Genomic DNA, 19,446 nt, shown 5'->3' on the forward strand with positions numbered 1-19,446 from the left:
TCACATGTGACACTGACGTCTGTCCTGATTACAAACAATGTTTATATGGTGGGTGTGGAACATAAAGAGCCATAAAGTCAGAAGAAATAAAATTCAACAAACACACACACACACACACACACACACACACACACACACACACACAGACACACACTTGTTGTTCACTTACGTCAGTTTCTCTAATTTGCAGTTTTCACTCCTCAGCCCCTCACACAGCTGATCCACTCCTGAATCCTCCATGTTGTTGTTGCCAGTCAGGTTCAGTTCAGTCAGTCGTGAGTGTGGAGCAGAAAGAGCTGAGGAGAGAGCTGAACAACGTGTGGACGTGAGATGACATGAGAACAGGCTGTGGAGATAAAGAGAGAGAAGTGAGGACATGTGGACAGACAGACAGACAGACAGACCATCGTGGGTCTCAATAAGTGACATGATGACTACAAGCAGAGCTGGATGCTCAGGTGTGTCACTGAACAGCAGGCTGCTGCTAGCATTTGAACTGAAACACAATTTGAACTCCACACCAGTGCTGCCCTTCAAGGCGCTATATACCTGAAGCATCATCTGTCTGTCAGGTTACCCTGAGTGATGAGAGGATGTCAGCCGTCACACTGGACAGGAGTGTCACACAGCAGGACTGACCTTGTCCTCCACTTGAGTGTTCAGATGCTCTTATCTGAGTTGGTGACAGTCGAGTGACACATTCAGATTTCTATCCTTCACTCAGGGTAGCAGTGCTCACCTTTGTGCTGCCCCCCATGAAGGATCACTTTGACTAAAACAAGTTCCAGAGGTGAACTCCATATTTCTACAGTATGAGTGCGGACAGCCGGAGTTCAGAGGTTAGGCTTATTAATGAAGACTGCAACTGAAGTGGCGAAAAAGTGTTATGTTAAACAAAATAAAAGTGAAAGTAAAAGAGTGAGAAACTAAACTGAAATTAAAACTGCATAAAGAAAATGAACTGAAATGAAATAAAAATCTTTTTTTTTTCATTTTTTTGAATAACCAGACCAGAGTTCAGCAATCAGTTCGTTGACAGATTTTGTTGTTTTCCATTCCTGTAGCTCACTCTCTCCGTTGTTTTCTGTGTGTTTTACAAATCTGTTTCTTTACTTGTGCTAATTGTATATTTATGATCATCAATACTCACCTGAGAGTCTGTCCCTGCGCTATACACACACACACTGTATGCTATTGTATTGTACTCCGCTCAGCTCTGGGCGACACTCCAAGGCTGGACCTTCACCTCCACTCACCGGCGGGCGGGTGGCCGAGCACTTGGACTGATGGACTTTAGCAGCACAGAAGGGTCTCTGAAGTGTTTGAGGGTCAGTGCTGTCTCTTCATGGCGCCTCTTCATGCTCTGTGCGGACTCCTTTATCACCGACTGCTCACCACAAAGATTCTGCTACAGGCTGTTTATTCTCCGCCAACTCTACGCTCTTTATAATCAGCATTTTAATTTATAAAGATATCACTTTACACTTTCATGACATACTGGGCACAGGATATAAATTACTTTAAAAAAAATATTAATATGACCACAGCACACGTGAAATAACTGAGCACTCACGTATGATTACTTTACATTCTACAGCACACATGATGTCAGCGACAGACGACGACTCTTCTGTGGATGGCACTGGCACAATGGCAGCCCCCTCAGACTGGCACTTCAATTACTAGATGAGCCATAATGTTTTTGATAATGACTTTATTAAAAAAATAGTTTTATTATCAAATTTTTAACAAAGTAATTATGGAACTTGTGTTTCCTTTAAAAAAAGATTAAATTTTGAATCTTTTTTTCTATTCAAAGATGTTTCAGTGTTTAGGTGTGAGAGGCTGCAGCCCCACTTGTACTTCAAATGTTTTATCAACCATAAATAACGAGACCACCTTGAGTTAGTAGCGAGTTCTTTCTTTTTCTTATTTTTGAAAGTATTTACTTTGTTGTCATAATCAGTCAGAATGATGTAAATGGGGCGTCACTGTGATTTGATTTGGCTTTACACGGCTGGGGGGCTCCACATTCCTGACTACACCCATGGTGCACATGAAGGACGCAGCTGCTGCCGTTGGATGCCAATATGAGATTGCTGGTGATTTGTGATTGACGAGTGACGAGGGGAAATAAAACAAACTCAGCAATCGGGGAGAGACGACCGGCCGGAGGACGTTGGTTTGTTGCCCCTTTTGTACTGATTAGTACTGATCGTGTTATTCTTATTAATGGGGGACTCCCAGAATACATAACAAGATGGCCGCATGTTAATTTAGTGTTGCAGACAGCTGGTTCATTTACAAACCTGTGAAAGCCGACTGAGGGGGGATTTTCACTTCAGGAGGGGAACTGATTTGGGAGAAGCGGCGCAGGTTTAGTGGACGGAGCGCTCAGGTTAGACGGCTGTGGTTTGTCTCGCCATTGGGAGCCACTTTAGTAAACTGATGGCTGCTGGGCTCTTAGAGATTTATTTATTTATTTATTTATTTTATGTATGTATGTATGTATGTATGTATGTATGTATGTATTTATTTATTTCATGTTTTTTTCCGATTTGAATGAGTGCAACAGGTGAATTCTTTCCTTTGGTATTTTGCTATTGGTTATTATTTTTTTAATTTTAATTTTTTTTTCCTATGATGAACATTTTCTTTATTTTTGAATGCAATGCGTCTGTTACTACATTTGTCCTAATTAGTAATTGTGCCATCTCTGACCAGTGTCTGACCCCGTCACCTGCCTGATGACGTCTGCTAGGGGGGCTAAGGAGTGTTTTCCTCGCTTATCTCCTGTCATGGCACACACCACAGTTTATTTATCGATGAAGACCCCACGCAGGTTGTGTCCCTGTCACTTGTCACTGTTCTGTGGACACTGAGGTATGTTTGATCATTCACATTCTCCATGATGAAGGACAGTCTCATTATTACCTGTGAGCTTCTTTAGACAAAAGTGAACGTTCTACACATTTGTAACTTACTTATTGTGATTAAAGTTATTCATTCCTGCAGCTATTAATAAAATTGTTTTAAAAAAAATAACACACTACAAAAATTACAAAACAGGCTTTCAATGCACATACATATCTGACAATAACAGAAAATTTACTTTTCTAGAACTTTCTAATCAGTGGTACTTTTCTCATTTCTCAACAAAGAGGGTTAAATAGTGAACTTCTGTGCTGAAAGATTCATTCAAACAAGCCAAGTATAAATTATTATTTGATTTCTCTTGCTGCTGTTGTGGCTTTCAGGTGGCACTGTGACACACAGCAGTGTATGTTTTGACATGGACCCTCATCTATTTGTAGGCCTGACACTCCCTGCTGGAAACACTAATGTCACCCTCTGTAACCACAGACAGTCAAACTAAACTCATTGATGTTTTATTACTCACTTGACATGTCTGCAGCAGATGAGCCCCAGCGCCAGTCTCCTGATGCACTCTGAGGTGAGCTCTGTTTTTGTCAGGTTGAGCTCCTCAAGTTCTCCACAACAGCTGATGACAGAGCCCAGCACAGCACAGTCCAGAGGAGATAAAGTCATCTGACTAAAGTCCATCTTTAAATCCTTCCCAATGGCATCTCTGATTAATCTCTTATTCTGAGTCTCATAGAGCCACTGACACACTCGTAGAGATTCACTTTTATCTTGTCTCCGTAGTGCCTCTTCAGCTTTTTTCTTCACCCACTCCAGTATCTGCTTTGCTGTCTTCCTCTGAAACTCCCCCAGGATTCCCCCAAGTGTTTTAAACACAGAATATCTGGCCAGTCCTGCCAGGAATCGAGTGAGAATCTCAAACCGCCCATCTTTACATGACTCCAGCTTCACAAACAGCTCCTCAATGCCCCCTGATGGATCGAGGTAATATGATAAGGCAGCCATGAACTCCTGCAGGGTGAGGTGGTAGAATGTGTACGTCGTGTGCTCCAGAGTGCTTTCTCTCTGAAGGACTTCTTTTTGGAACCCTGAGAGGAATGGAGAGGACAGGACTGGCTGGAGACCAAAGGTGGACATCTCAAACTTGTCATAAAACACAAGAATTCTGTTTGCCACCCCATAATAAGCCATCTTTCCTAGTTTGACCAGAATCTCTCGCTGGTCTTTGGCTTCTCGCTTGTGATTGGTGAGGATGTTGTGAAGGAACATCACAAAGAGCTCGGTGACAGTTCTGGGGGCAGCTCCTCGCTCTTCTTCAGGTGTCATGAAGTGTCTCTTCAGCACAGAGCAGATAATCCAGCAGTATGAGGGGTTGAAGCACATGGTGTACAGGATGGCGTTCTCCTCCACGTACCGAAAAGCCTCAGAGCCCTGATCAGCATCACCAAAGAACTTCTTAAAGTACACCAGCCTTTGTTCAGGGAAGAACCCCAGGACCTCTGCAAATCGATCGACTCTCTCCATGTCCAGGGTCTCCAGGGCTGTTGGTCTGGTTGTTATCAGGACTGTGCAGCCCTTCAGTAATGTCCTTCTGACCAGGCTGGTGACCAGGGTGTGGACAGGAAAGTAGTCATCTGGGTTTGAGCAGAACCTCTCCTGTGTAAAGTTCAGTTTGTGTTTGTACTCATCCAGTCCATCAAATATAAAGAGGAGAGATTCAGGTTTCTGAAGGATTTCACTTAGTCTCGGGTCATTGAGATATTTATAGTGCCTTACAATTAGCCTGGTCAGAGGCATCTGTGGCTCTGTCTCGGTGTCTAGTAGGTTGAGCTCCCTGAATTTAAACAGGAACACAAAAGCAAACTTCTGGTACTGTGTGCCTCTGGCCCAGTCAAACATGATCTTCTGGACCATGGTGGTCTTCCCAATTCCAGCAACCCCACTGACCACTACAATGTGAGGGTCTGTCTCACTTCCTGGACTCCTCCTGAAAAGCTGCTCAGTCCAGATTCGCTCACATTTCTCTTTTGTCCGCTCCTCTATCAGTGTTGCATGTTGTCTCCCCATCTTCTCAAGTTCATGGTGCCTCTCACTGTAGGTTCTTCTGTACTGACCAATGACCATCAGCTCTGTGTATTGAGTCTCAAAGCCCACAGCTCTGGTGTGTGCATCTCCAGGAGATGCCTGATCCTCCAGAGTTATTGTAGATTTAGACACACCACCTCTGTGTGCCTCATGGAGACCTGAAAGTGATAAGAAGAACTTGTGAGAAAGGAAAAAAAAATTGGACTTTTTGGTGGCTGACTTTGATGTTTGGGAGATGCCAGCTGATCCAACACCTTGCCGTCAGGGTCACTGAACTTGAGGAGGTGGCTAACCTGTGGTGCAGTAGACAATTACAGGTGTTGCCCAGGTGTCTTTCAGGGGGATAGCGTGAACCTGAGAGGAGACTTCAAACAGACAGGTAGAAACAGCTATGTCATTGTTGGACATGCAGTACACACAGGCTGCAGGTGCACACTGGCCAAGGGCTCCAAACCAGAGCTGGAATTTACCAACAATTTTCATGTCCTTATGGAGCTTGATGGTGACTCTGACAATTCTGTGGTGGAGGATCCCCAGTGGGTCACTTGAAAACCAGTCACTCCAGAAAGACAAAAGCAGTGTGAGTACAGGACTCAGTCAATAGAGGGATTGAGATTTAGGTTTGTGTTCTTGTGTGATCAGACTCTTGTAGGGTGTGCTGTCTACCAAATGGACAGTTGGGACACCTCCTTAGAAGGACGAACAGTCTGCTGTCAAGGGTTTTGGGGTTGGGGGGGTGGGGTGGGGGTGAGTTATCATTGGCCATACTGGAACAGAAGACAAATGTGTGGGCAGAGTGACACTTCGACAATCAAGGAGTTAAGTGCCAAACTGAAGAGTGGAACTGACACGGTGGTCTTATCTGAACTTCTGACTTTTCAGTCCATATAAGAATGAGGGGATTAGAAAGTTTAAACGAGTGGCTCATCTTGGGGTAGGATTGAAGGGCACAGGTTTATGGGGCATTGGGATGACTTGATAAGATGCATTTGATCAGGAGGGACACCAATGTGAGGGTGTGGGGGTGTTAGGTGTGACATATAAGTAGATGACTCAAAGATCAGGGTGGGTGAGAAGGTAGTAGGGAGGTTTGGACAGGCCTGGTTTCACATAAATGGGTACCCACAACAGTGTAAAAACAAATAAGTAATTGAGTAATACATTTAAATCACTGGCATTAAATGCAATGAAAAAAAATAATAAACTGTATGAGTAGTTCTGTGTAACTGAACAAAGAGTTAGCTGAGAAAGTATTCTGACTCCATCCCTTTCTGCAAATTTTACTATGTTACAGATTTAATTTTAAATAGATACATTTGACATTTTTGCCTATCCATCAACAGTGAATAACCCATAATGCCAAAGTGAAAACATGTTTTCAGGAAAGTGTAATCTCTGCTTAATACAAGTGTTTAGCCACTTAACTAAATACATTGAAGAAGCCCCTTTGGCAGCATTTCCAGCTTCAAATCTTCTTGCTAAGTCTCTATAAGCTTTGCACACCTGGATTTGTTGAGTTTATCCCATTATTCCTGGTAGATCCTATGAAACACCATTAGATTAGATGGCAACTGTCTGTAAACTGCCATCTTCAGGTCTCTCCACACATGTTATATGGGGTGTAAGACTGAGGTTTGGTTGGCCCACTCAAGGACACTCAGAAACTTGTCCAGAAACCACTCTAGTGTTATGGACTGTATGCATTGAAATGTCACCCCAGTCTCAGATGGAGTGATCTCTGCAGCAGGTTTTCTTCATTGACCTCTCTGGATTTGGCTGCATTCCTTATCCCCTCAATTCTGACCAGTCTCCCTGTCCCTGTACCCCCATAGCAAGATGCTGTCACCACCAACCTTCACCGTAGGATTATATTAGACAGATAAAGAGCAGTGCCTGGTCTTTGTCAGACAAAATGCTTGGAGATCTGCTCAAAGAGTTCAGCCTTTGTCTCCCCAGACCAGAGATTCTTTTTCCTCATGCTCTCAGAGTTCATAATATGCCTTTTGCTTAACATGGACTTCCATCTAGCAAATCTCCAAAAGATGCCTGATTGATAGAGTGCTGCTGAGATGGATATCTTTCTGGCAGGTTTTCGCATCTCTGGAGAGGACTTCTGAAGTTCTAAGAGTGATTGTTGGATTGTTGGTCACCTCCTTGACTGAGGCCCTTCCTGCCCAGCTACTCATTGTGGATGGATAGAAAAGTCTCTATGAAGAGTCCTGGGGTCTCATGTATAAATGGCGCGTACGCACAAAAATGTTGTGTACACCCATTTCCATGCTCAAATCGCAATGTATAAAAGCTAAACTTGGGTAAAGCCATGCACATTTTCATGCTAGCTCAAACCCTGACTTACACAAGTTCTCCTCTCGGTTTTGCAAACTGGCGGCACCCAGCGTCAAAGCAGTGCTACTGTTCCTGTGTGGTTTCCCTTTCTTTTTTAGAACCACATCCCTGACGCGGCTTTATAAGTACACTGAAATTAACCGTATATTGTTTATTAGTTTAAGGCATCTGATTGTAATAAACCTGTAACAATATAATGGTCCACAGACTGATCAAACTAATCCAAATACCATAGCTGATTTAGCGTTGTTCCTCTCACTGCAATACTCAGAGTATTTATATAACTGTATCTGAGTGTGGAATCACAGCTCTACAGCAGCTTACTGGAAAGAGAATTATCGGTATACAGCATCAAGCACACGCTGCCTCAGCCATGCTGTCTTATTGAACTGCTCTCATGTGGCAAATGCTTCAGAGCTCTTCTTGTGCAGACCTTGCGGTTCAGAAACAGTTTCATCCCAAGAGCTCTAAACGCAATCAATCAGTCCATCAAATGCTCCTTGTAGAACTGTTTACTTATAAGTACAATTACCTCACTGTAAACTTGCACTACAGTTATAATATCGCACAACCTGAGCCACTTTATACAGCGCGTATTTACATATGATGACGATATAATTTTTAAGATGAAATGCAGCAAAATATGTTTATTACATTATACAGATAAAATGTTAACATCATTTAAATAATCTATATTGTTAATAATTAAACATGTGAGGACATGGTGTCGCAGCGCTAGCAAGGAGCTGGTGCCCCATACAAGGATTGTTCCTGCCTCGCGTTGTATTCTTGCTGGGACTAGCGAGACACTGGAAGGATAGATGGATAGAATAATTAAACATGTACTATGCAGATATTTCAATGTTCCTTAAATGTTTTGTAGAATCGGCGTTCTAAGCTTACCGATGGCTTAACGTCAATTACAGAGCAGATTGTATGATGATTGGGTATTTGGAGAAAGAAAAGGAAGGACAGGAATTGGGGTTTAGTACGTTTGAAAGAGACAGTACTGCTGCAATAAATTATTTCATCGAATAGCAAAGCAAGCGTCTTGCGTGAGGCAGGAACAATCTCAGGACATGGTGCCAGCTCGTCACTATCACTGTACCGCTGTGGTCCCATGTTTAATAACATGCTTTAATGCCTAACATTATGAAAATGATATCAAGTATACATCTCAATTATTCAGTGATCTGTAATATTACAAATGTAATGGATTCTGTGACTTGTTGGAGGAAGAGAAAGCCCGCTTAAGTAGCACGTAGTGATTCATACACATAGAGCACATAGAAGATCAAATACAAAACAAAGCATTTAACGTGCTACTTTAGTTACGATGAGATTTGAGAAACTAGTAAATTAAACGATTTAAAGATGAAGTTTATGATGTTTTACTTTAATGACAAAATAAACTACATGATTAAAGTGGAAATTTCGAGATTTAAGTTGACATTTCGTGCTTTTTTCACACTGTGCCTTTTTTTCTCTGTACCCTAATAAGCTTTCACATGCCACTCAGACGGTGGGCTACGACTCGCCTTTTCATGGCGACTTTGATATCTGACAACTTCTTTTTTATTTCGGGCATTGTGCAACTTTGTGAACTTGAGCTTTCGAGTTTCTCCGACACTGTATGTCACTCGATCAGCTTCCTTTTGTTGTTTATACCACTGTTAAAACCAACAAATAGTACGTTTTCCTTTGCCTCCACTTGGTATTTGCTGAAATTCTTATATTTCCCCCCATGCTTTTGCCATTGTCTTTTCACAGAACGCTGAACTTAAGGGCTATTTATATTGATTTGTATTTTCAAAGAGGCGTAATTCTGGGAGGAATTGGTTCGGGACAGCAGGCACACACTGTTTGGGATTTATGGAGCAGAAGTCATGGAAGTTGGTGTTCGCACAGATTTAAGCATCTGGATTTTTTTGTGCGTACACACATTTCCGCTTTTGTCTGCACGCCATGTTTAATGTGAATTCTACACACAGCGTTATGCATGAGGCCCCAGATGTTTTTAGACTTCTTCCAAATACATAATAAGTGTGGCCACTGAGCTCCTCTGAACACTCAGAGCTTTACAGATGGTTTTATCCCTTTGCTTCATTCCATGTTTCAACACAACTTGATTGTACAAAGAGTTCTTTTTACTTCATGGCTTGTTTTTTGTCCTGATATGCAGTGTGATTTGTTGAATCTTCTATACACAGGGACACGTGTGCTTTTCTGAAGGACATCCAATCAATTCAGGGGGTCACAGGTGGACTCTAATCAAGTTCTTGAAACATCTCAAGAAGAATGAAAGCAAATAAGAGACACCTGAGCACAATTTGGTGTGTCACAGCAAAGGGTCTAAAGACTTCTAGGAATGAAAGGTTTCAGTTTTTGATTTTGAATATTTTTTGCAAACCTTTTAAAAATCCTGATGTCACTTTCTCATTAAGGGTTATTGAATGTACAATGAAGGGCAGAAATGGCCAATTTCTCCATTTCAAATTAATTCTACAACAAAATAAAATGCGCAGAAAGTGAAGGGGTCTGAATATGCCTGGAATCCACTGCACTTATAATATTATCAGTAACGTTTAGTGAATACACTTGACTTGAGCATTCCTAGTTTTCATTCTCTTTCCCTGTATGTTTATCATTCGTTTTCTCAGAGGTTTATGCACTTGCTGCTTCCTGAGCAGCTCTTATTTTCTCCACCCTAGCGGCCTGCTGCTTTTCTTCTTTCGTCTGCATCTTTACACATTAAAACTGATTAAGTCACTGTTTGTGTTGCAATTAAGCTGGCACTTAAGTCTTCAGTCTGCCTCAAGAATGATTTAAAATATGAAGAGGTAGGGGAAGTGACGGCAAAGGTGGTAGGGAATGAGAACGGCGACCATACGCATGCGCCACATGGCCGCCCTGCTACCCGCTGCTGAGTCTTGATTCTATAATAAATTAAAATAAAAATAAAAAGAGGAATAACCTTGGAGGTCAATCATCACCCTGAAAGTCATGTAGAATATGTTTAGTAAATTTCAGGTCAATAGGTCAAACCGTTTGCGAGTGACAGGTGATTTAAAATCCTGGACAGACAAACAAACAGCCACAGTAGCGTATTATAGAAGAAGACAGCAGTAGTGAGAAGTTAAGCAAAATGACCCCCTTATTGGCTGACTTAAAAGATTACAATATGTAAGTTTACGAGGAAACTCAGGCTCCTTCTTCATGAACGATGTTGATTACAAAGGTGTGGGAGTCACCATGTATATAAAACACAATTTAAATGTAAGTCGTCTTCAATTAGAAGGTAAGCCACAGCTTAGTGAGGATGTTTGGTACAATGAGACAGCATTAGGGATCAAGGCCTCATATTTGGAGTGTGTTACAGACCACCTAATGACATCAATATTTCAATTTACATCCTTTTAGAATATTAAAAAGACAAGTTTAAAGGGGGATTTTACAGTCATGGGAGACATTAATTACCTGAACATTAACTGGGCTAACCTTACAAATAACAGAGCACAAGAACAGAAGTTTATAGACGTAACGAGTGACTGTTTATTACTCTGTGTCTTAAATCATCTGAGCCACATGCGGTTTCTTCCTTCACCACATGACAAGGTCCTCCATATAAGGTCCTCCGATTCATTTCTGTTAGTAATGCAGCCTGTGATGGAGGAGTCATCTGAGAATTTCTGTACGTGGCAAGAGTTAACAGAAAGGGAGACAGGATAGCTCCCTGAAGTACTCCAGTATCTCACACCACCATTTCTGACACACAGTCCCTCAGCCTCACAAACTGCTGTATATTAGTCTGTGATCCAGGAGATTGTGGAGACATCAAGATGCAAAGTCTTGAGCTTTTTCCCCAATCAATGAGGTAGAATGGTGTTAAAGATACTGGATAAATCAAATAATATTATTCTGACTGTGATGCCAGCTTTATCCAAGTGGGAGTAGACTCTGTGGAGCATGGAGATCAGAGCATCCTCAACACCTACATATGCCTGATAGGCAAACTGCAGAAGACTGAGATGTTCTCAAACCAGAGGTTAGAGCTGTTTCAGGATCAGCCTTTCAGAGATCTCCATGATGTAAGAGCAACTGAAGTCCTCGGGATCACTGGATCACAGCAGCACATGTGAAGAACAGGAGTGCCAGTGAAAAGTCAGCGTGGGTTTAGATGAGGAGATCATGTCTCACTGGTGAGGTGAAATTATAAGAGGAAGCAACAAAAGCAGACTAGATACGTGTAAAAGAATAAAAACCACAGTCTGTCTATGGGTACAGAATTGACTCAAACACAAGAAGAAAAGAGATGTGAGGAGAGGAACCTTATCAGAACTTGATCATGTTAACAGTGGTGTCCCTCAGGTGTCAGTGTTGGGGGTGATGCTCTTTTTAATATAAAAAAAATGATCAGACACTTCACTTTGACAAAGATAACAAACTGGGTGTATTGGTAGATAATGCAGAATCAGAGGGATCTGGAGAGTATAGAGGTTTGGGCAGAAATGTGGCTGATGAGATTTAATGTAAATTAATGTTTTATGTGTTACATTAGGAAGTAAACATTTTAGATTAAAATACACAATCAGAGGTCTGAAACTTGAAAGAAGAAAAGCCTGGGAATTGTAGTAAAATGATCATTATTACATCAAGACAGTGGATAGTAGCCATGAATAAGGCTAGCAGGATGCCAGGTCATATAGCGCCCCCATGTGGAGCACAAGTCACGTTAGGTTATACTAAAGCTTTATTACACACTGATGAGGCCTCATCTGGAGTGTTGTGTGCAGTTTTGATCTTCGGACACATAAAGTCTGTTGCAGCACTAAAGAAAGTCCAGAGAAGATCAACAAGGCTGATTCAGAACTGAGAGGCCTTAACTGTGAGGAGAGACTGAGGGAGTTGAACCTTTTCAGCTTAAACAGAGGCAAATGAAGATGTCCTAAATGAAGTTTTTAGTGTTATGAAAGTCATTTCTATGGCGGATGCACTTTATTATATTAGATGGACAACACAGATGTTAACATTTTTCTCCAGAAAGAGAACAACAGACACAAGGAAAAAGTGTGGACTATAGGACCCTTCAAAAGCTGACAGTTATTTTGAAAAATATTGAATAAGATTAGTGAGCTTTTTGAGATGAATGGCCTGATCTCATCATAATTGTTCTAACTGAGGAGCAGAGTCCTGGAGGAGCTGATGACCGAAGACACAAGACCAGTGGCTTACCTTTAATACGAGCGTCAATGGGAGCGGGCTGGAGACTGGCCTGAATGTTTATCAAGAGATCTGGTCCTGGTGAGATAACAAGAAGAGTCAGTTACAGCAGTAAAGGGGAAGATTAACAAAAGTATACAGAAGTACACAGTGAGGTATACAACCAGAAAAATGTCAAAAATGAAGGTGCACTTTGTCTGGCAACAATAAAGAGTTAACGTCTGAAAGTAAAGAACAAACCAGCAATGTGTGTCCATATTGGGAGTCTGAAATTAACTGTCCAGGATAGAAGACCAAGAAAATGACACACCAGACAGTATTAGGAACAGCAGACATATTGTGTGTTTATCATGCTGAGGAGAGCAGGAGGCAAAGTGGAGAGCAGGGACTCTTTAAAGAGAACTCAGGGGAACAATGAGCTTCATGGGGATTTGAGGGGGAGACGTCTGAAAAAACAAACATGGTGTGATGGATGGCCGGCTAAATATTCCGGCCCTCACCCCCAGGCCGCCAGGTGGAGCTCCCCCGACAGCATGGAGGTTCCCCGAATGCCAGCAGGGCTTCATGGACTTTGTAGTTTGTATGCACAGCCCTGCTGGACATCATGGGGGCCACCAGGAGTCGTTGTAGGGAGGCTGTCGGACTGTTATGTGCCCTTTAACCTGGAAGTACGTCCTGGTCACATGAACCGGAGAAACGACGTGCTTCCAGGTTGAAGAGAAGGACTTTTACCCTGACCCGGAAATAATGAGGACTTGTGGATTGTTGGACAGGAACCACTTCCGGGTCAGGGGGTATAAAAGGACACTGGGAAAGCCCAGACATTGAGCTGAGCTGGGAGGAAGGGTGGCGAAGTGTCTGGGAGAGGAGGATTGGTATTTGTGCTTGATTATTGATTATTGGTATTTGTATGTGTAGTGTGGAGTGGAAGGTGCTTAGTGCACATTATTATCATAAAAATAAAGAGTCTTGGACTTTTACCTGGTGTTTGGCGTGGTATGTGAGGGTTCGAGAGGTCGATAACAACCTCTACTGCTACAATGGATGAGCATGAGTGTGAGCATCTGGGGGCATCTAAAGCTAACATGTATACACATCAACATCAGTGGTGTCAGAAAACAACAGAATCTGTGACATCCTGCTTAAGTAAAGAAAAAGAAAATATTATTACTGATCATCCAGGTGGGTTGTAGTTGTAGGCTTATAAAGTGTTAAAGGGGTGACATGCCAGTCAAATGTGCAGTCATGACAGGTGGCACATAAGTGACAGTAGCACACCAGTTACTAAATAATATGGTAGGATCACTGACCCCTTTAAAGACTTTAATAGACACATAAAAGAGAAAATGAAGGGAACTGGAGGAAGTGTAGGCATTGATGGCCAACAATCAGACGTCTCGGTGTAAGTGATGGACCTGACGGTTGTGTGTCCGGTGGCCTACAGACAGTAATGTCGTGTTTGGTGTTCCTGTGTCTCTCACTGTGTTTCCTTTTATGATTTCTGCACATTCATTGTTTTGCTCTCTCTCTCAAGACCCCATTAACTCACCGCCCTCTGTCACCTCCTTCAGTATTCTTGTAAGGTTTGGTGACGGAAATCTCGCAAGTTCTTCAGCCAGCGCCTCCCACAGGCTCACCAGTACCAAACTGTCCATCTTCATTATGTCACTGATGAAGGACTCCACACCTGCCTGCCCCTGACCCTCTTCTTTGGCTTTGAATCTCTGAAAGATAAGTGAGTGACCAGAGGGCTAGTTTAAAAAAGACCACTGGGGGAGCACAGCAGAGTGGTCTCTAGGGTCTGATGACCTCACAATAACAGAAATAACTGCTATGGAGGGTCACACAGTCTCAGATGATTCTCTTGAGCTCACCATCTCTGCTCAGCTCTCTGGGCCTCATACTGACAGGGAGACCCACCTACCTTGGCCTCATCGTTGGTGAGGATGTTCTTGGTGGCCAGGTTCTGCAGGATACTCGTGATGTCGTATTCAATCACATAGGTCAGGTAGGGCTTGTAGAACTCGGTGATTTTGAGGAGATCCTCATGAGAGAAGGTTTGGATTACTTTAGGAAACCTCTGTGTTAAACCTGAAATGGAAAGAGAAATGATGAAAATTAAGAGATGTGGTCATGTTGGAGGCTCAGGGATGAGAATTCAGTCTGACATGACCGCTTATCTCAGTCCTAACTACTGGCCTCATCTATTCACACAGTAAATATGATGGAATAACATCAATGACAGGTTGAACTGGTCTCATAACACAGTGGAGTTGCTGTGTATAAGAAAGGGCAGAGCAGACACTTTTTACTGGGCAGACTTTGCTCCTTTAATATGAGTAGTGACGTCCTTTACATGTTCTACAACTCTGTGATGGCCAGTGTGGTTTGCTCGGTCAGTAATATCTCTTCAAGAGAGGACCACCAAATCAATAATATAATTAAGAAGACACTCAAATACTGACCACAAAGCTCATATTTAGAGGAGTGGATCTTTGACACACTGAATGAGTTCTGATCTCCAAGGCTCAAAGATCACAGCTGTCTCAGTCACTATAGTGTGGTCAGTCTCCAGCGCCAAAAGAAATGTCCATACCTGACTTTAAAGGAAACAGCAGCCTGTGGTGATTAAATTTAATCAAAGGTCCTTTCCAGTTACAGATCCAATGTCTTTATTTGCTCATCAGATTTAACCAGAGTTCAGTTTGGGGTTTCAGCCTAAAACATGAATGTCCTTTCTGGGTTCCTTTGTTGTGTGAAGGCGTCTCCACAGACATGTCAGCTGATCCTTGACTTTTGTCTTCATTCTCAGATGACTCAGATGACCACAATGTTGGTAGAGTTGCAGTTTTGCCCTTCATTTTACTGTTCAGGTGGTGGTAATGCAGTTGGCTTTCTGCTTCTTATTCTGATGAATTATCAGGACTTGTGTGCCACAGAATGCCAAGCCAAATGGGACAATGCCAACGTGTCCTACAGTGGAGTGGAGCTACTGGTGCACATCACAACCAACTTCTGCTCCAGCAGTAAACATACAACATTAAAAACATGTAAATGGCAGAAAATCTTATATTTTTAAGTCTGTTTCTCTATGTGTTTAAATTGTGGTAACATGAACACTTTCTTATTTTAAGAAGTTAGAAGACTAAGATCTGTTGTAAAATAAACACTCCTATTACTGGCCTTAACTCCCATTCTGTCTTTCCATCTTGGTGCTTGTTTCAGTATGCATAGCGTAACATTCAGATGCGACTTAGTTAACTAATTTAGTAGGGTATTATATCTTGTTAGTTATTATGAATGCATTGAAAGGTCAAGCAAAATGACCCCTTTTATTGGCTTGAATGAACAGATTACAATATACAGGCTATCAAGGCAACTCAGGGCCCTTCAGGCAGTTTGTAATCAACTGATTTGATTTGACTGATAATTAACTGATTCAAAAGTAGGACCGTTTTCTGTAATTGCTTCATGAAAGAGATAGATATCACATTTTAATTTTTTAACAAGTTATATGTGTGATGTGTGACAAAGGTTTGCTCAGAGTGCCAGGCCACTCTTTGTACAGACAGGCATAAGCTTCAGGCACATGTGCACCACTATTTCAATGATTTTACAAACAACAAAGTTGAGATCAATAAGGCTGCTGTGTGCTTTGTTTAGATTTTCTTATAAATGCTTATATATATATATTTACACACACACAAACACACAATATATCCATGTCCTTGTCTTAAGCTGGGGCTCACCACACAAGTAGTCAGGAGGGAAGTCAAACCTAACGACTGCAGTTGTTGGATCTCATCACCTAGAGCATGACATTGCTTGGGGTTGGCAAAATACACAACTCAAATACATTTTAGCACAGTTTCCCATTTCCAAAGTATTGCGAGTGACATGTGCCACATTCTGAAAGCCAATAATGTGATGCCTGGTGTCTAAGTATGGCAAGTTCTCTGCTGGTGTGATAAGCACAAGACAAGAATCTCTTTTCTCCTTTACTTGCAGTCTCATTGTATGCCTTTAGCTTGTAGATGAGGGATTATTTATTGTCAGCTCTTGCAAATACACAGAAGAGTCCGGGCCTACAACAGGGTGAATCTCAGATGTCAAACTGCACGACTGACATCATGAGAGGGTCTTGTAACTCTCTCTGACTTGCTAAGGTAATGCAAATGAAGGCTTTCAGAATTTAAATTACAAATCTTTATTTCAGCTGCATTACGTTTGAGAGTGCATTTAGCTTACCATCTAATGTCAGATATTACACTTGACTGAAGTTGGGCCCCCACCCTCATAGCAGGTGTGTATTTGTATTTATTATTTTGTGTTTATTTCTCATCTAGCCATGGCTGTAACTGTAGCCTACGCTTAGCAGTTTCATGATAAACAAGTTCGGGAGCATGCACTGGTACAGTGCGTTGCCGCACCCACTACACAGAGAAACAACTCGGGATCCCAGTTTGTAAACCCCACGCAGACACGCGGTCCAGTCCTGACCTCTGGAAATGACCCTCTATCTGCTGCAGCCAGGCACTGCTGTAGACCTGCAGTTTTGAAAGAGCCTCCAGCGTCTGCCCACGAGGATGTGATCGATCTCCTTCGCCACACCACCACTATTGGAGTACCAAGTCCAACGATGTAGTTCAGGGCGCTGGAACCAGGATCCAGCAATTCGCAACCCCAGACCTTTTGCAAAGTCAAGGAACATGGAGCCACTTTCACCATGGTCACCAGACCCATGGGGATGGAGACAATCCTCATAGGAAGCCATGTCATTGTCAGTGGCTGCATTGAAGTCACCCATGACCAGAGGAATGTCACCTCATAGGCTCCCATCAACCACCGAGAGAAGCTGCGAATAAACTGTGTCCTTCACTGAGACCTCACTCACCGCGGTGCGAGCATACACTGAGACAACAGACAAGGCACCCAGAGAGTGCTGTAATTTGAGTCTCATAATACGCTCGTTGAAAGGAGTGACATCGAACACCATCGGAAGAAGACAATCTGCTACAGCAACAGGTACTTCCCGATTATGACAGCCATCAGACTGACCAGACCAATAAAAGGTGTATCCACCTAAAGAGATCTGTCCAGTCCCCGGTCTGTGCACCTCAGAGAGTGCCACCACTGAAATGCAGAGTTTACGCAGCTCCTCCAACAGCATAGGAAGATGATCATCTTGCTGGAGAGACAAGACGTTCCATGCGCCCACCTGTATGTGCTGCCTCAAGCTGGGACCCGAGTTCTGTGGTGCAGCAGGCGACGCCTCAGCACCACACCAGTTCCGATCCCCAACAGACCCGACCCTGTTGGCTCTCCAACAGTTTCGACTCTTCCGGGGATGGGGCTCCCGAGGGCTTTCCCCCATCCCCTTCATGATGCGAGCAGCCTTCCTTTGGACGGCTGCAGCAGAGCTACTCCCACGGAGAGAAAAAAGGAGTCCTTTCTGTCGTCTCGGAGCTTTGTGAAATTTTAATATGGTGGCTGGAGTGCCAATCCTGACACCAACCCCCATGATTTCCCTGCAAGTTGGAGGACCGTTTAACGTCATACCCAGGACCCATGATAAACACAATTAAATTTACATGTTTCTTGTACGATGCTCTGAATAAACGTCTTCAAAATGAACTGTAATAACTTAAAAATCAGTAAACAACATTTTAAAGTCGTTACAGTGCAGCATTTCTTGTAGTGAGTTCAGTTGCTTCATTTGTAAACTAAGAAAAGTCACCCCTTATTTTATAGAAAAGAGAGATGGACAGGTGGCACAAAAAAAAAAAATGGGTGAAAAGAAAACTGAACAAGAGTGCTTTAAAATGTCTGCGCAATCCTGGAGGCAGCACAAAGCCCCTTCCTCCCCCCCCTGACTTCGGACCCTCTTTTACTGTGTCACATTGCACTCGCACTGAGGCCTGCTTTTGTGAAGGGCTGTGTTTTTAAGGGTCGCTCTCATCTGAAAGCTGTGGTGTTTATGTGTGTCTTTTAAGGAGCACTGCAGAAGCACCAGGATCAAAAAAGTAAAAGAGTGATAATAAAGAGCACACTAATATGACATTAACTTACTGTTAACAGCACATATGGAACATTTAAACAACACTCAACTATGGAGTTGTAAAAGCACTGCTCAGTGACAATCAGATGTGAAGTCACAAAGATTAAAGCACAAACCGCAAAATTCCAACACAGTGAGTGATAGAAGCTGACAGTCCACACACTCAACATTCACAGAGCAAATAATATGCCAAAAAAAAAAAATAATAACACACACAAGGAATTTGGTATTGTGCATAAAGTGTGTGTCTTTCAAACTGTTTGGGATGAAGATTTTGAAATTCAAGGAAAAAGTGAGAAGTTTTTCTCACCAGACAGAGCAGCAATGTCTTTCTTAGATCTTCCTTTCCTGGAGACCATTGACACAAACTTCTTAAACACGCCGTCTTCACTCATCTTTAGGTTTTGTGGTTTAAATGACCGTTTCTTTCTTCTAAAGACTCCTTTCACCAAAGTTCAGGTGGGCTCTCAGCAGGCTAGGACTGTGGAAACAAAACAGAGAAGACATTAAAATAAAAAAAAACAACAAGAGCTGAGTAGGGATACGGCAGACTTAGGTGTGTCACTCATTTGAACACTTAACGGACATGATCTCCGTGTGAAGGTCCACAAACATCTGAGCTTTTAGAAACTTAACAAGAGACTCAGGAGCTGAACTCCAGTTGTGAACCTCGAGTAAGAAGACAAAAAAACATTTTTGTGAAATGTAAACTCAATGGCCGTGTCCTCTCTGATCAGTCTGGAGCCCCTTAAAGTTCTCCAGTGGATGTGGGAGCCTGCAGGGGTGAAGTCACAGGAGGTTCTCCTCATGCTGTATGACAGTCTTACCACCTTTGGTGGAAACCGAGCTGCTGC

General features: G+C 42.6%; 1 protein-coding gene across 7 annotated transcripts in view; it reads right to left on the reverse strand.

The window, feature by feature from the left end:
* LOC114644341 (NACHT, LRR and PYD domains-containing protein 3-like) overlaps positions 1-19,071 on the reverse strand; it is a 99,399-nt gene extending 80,328 nt beyond the window's left edge. For 4 of the 7 annotated variants that reach the window (XM_051921947.1, XM_051921946.1, XM_051921943.1 and 1 more), the window contains exons 1-6: positions 18,903-19,071; positions 14,459-14,625; positions 14,084-14,258; positions 12,547-12,612; positions 3,401-5,126; positions 170-346 (exon numbers count right to left, since the gene is read on the reverse strand). In XM_051921947.1, the coding sequence (XP_051777907.1) occupies positions 170-346; positions 3,401-5,126; positions 12,547-12,612; positions 14,084-14,258; positions 14,459-14,625; positions 18,903-18,987 (2,396 nt within the window). In that variant the 5' untranslated portion in view covers positions 18,988-19,071. The remainder of the gene's footprint in view (positions 1-169; positions 347-3,400; positions 5,127-12,546; positions 12,613-14,083; positions 14,259-14,458; positions 14,626-18,902) is intronic. The other 3 variants (XM_051921949.1, XM_051921948.1, XM_051921944.1) reach the window with 1 other exon arrangement.
* Between the last annotated feature and the right edge of the window lie 375 nt (positions 19,072-19,446).

Source organism: Erpetoichthys calabaricus, assembly GCF_900747795.2.
Source record: "Erpetoichthys calabaricus chromosome 1 unlocalized genomic scaffold, fErpCal1.3 SUPER_1_unloc_7, whole genome shotgun sequence".
NCBI classification, from domain to species: Eukaryota; Metazoa; Chordata; class Cladistia; order Polypteriformes; family Polypteridae; genus Erpetoichthys; species Erpetoichthys calabaricus.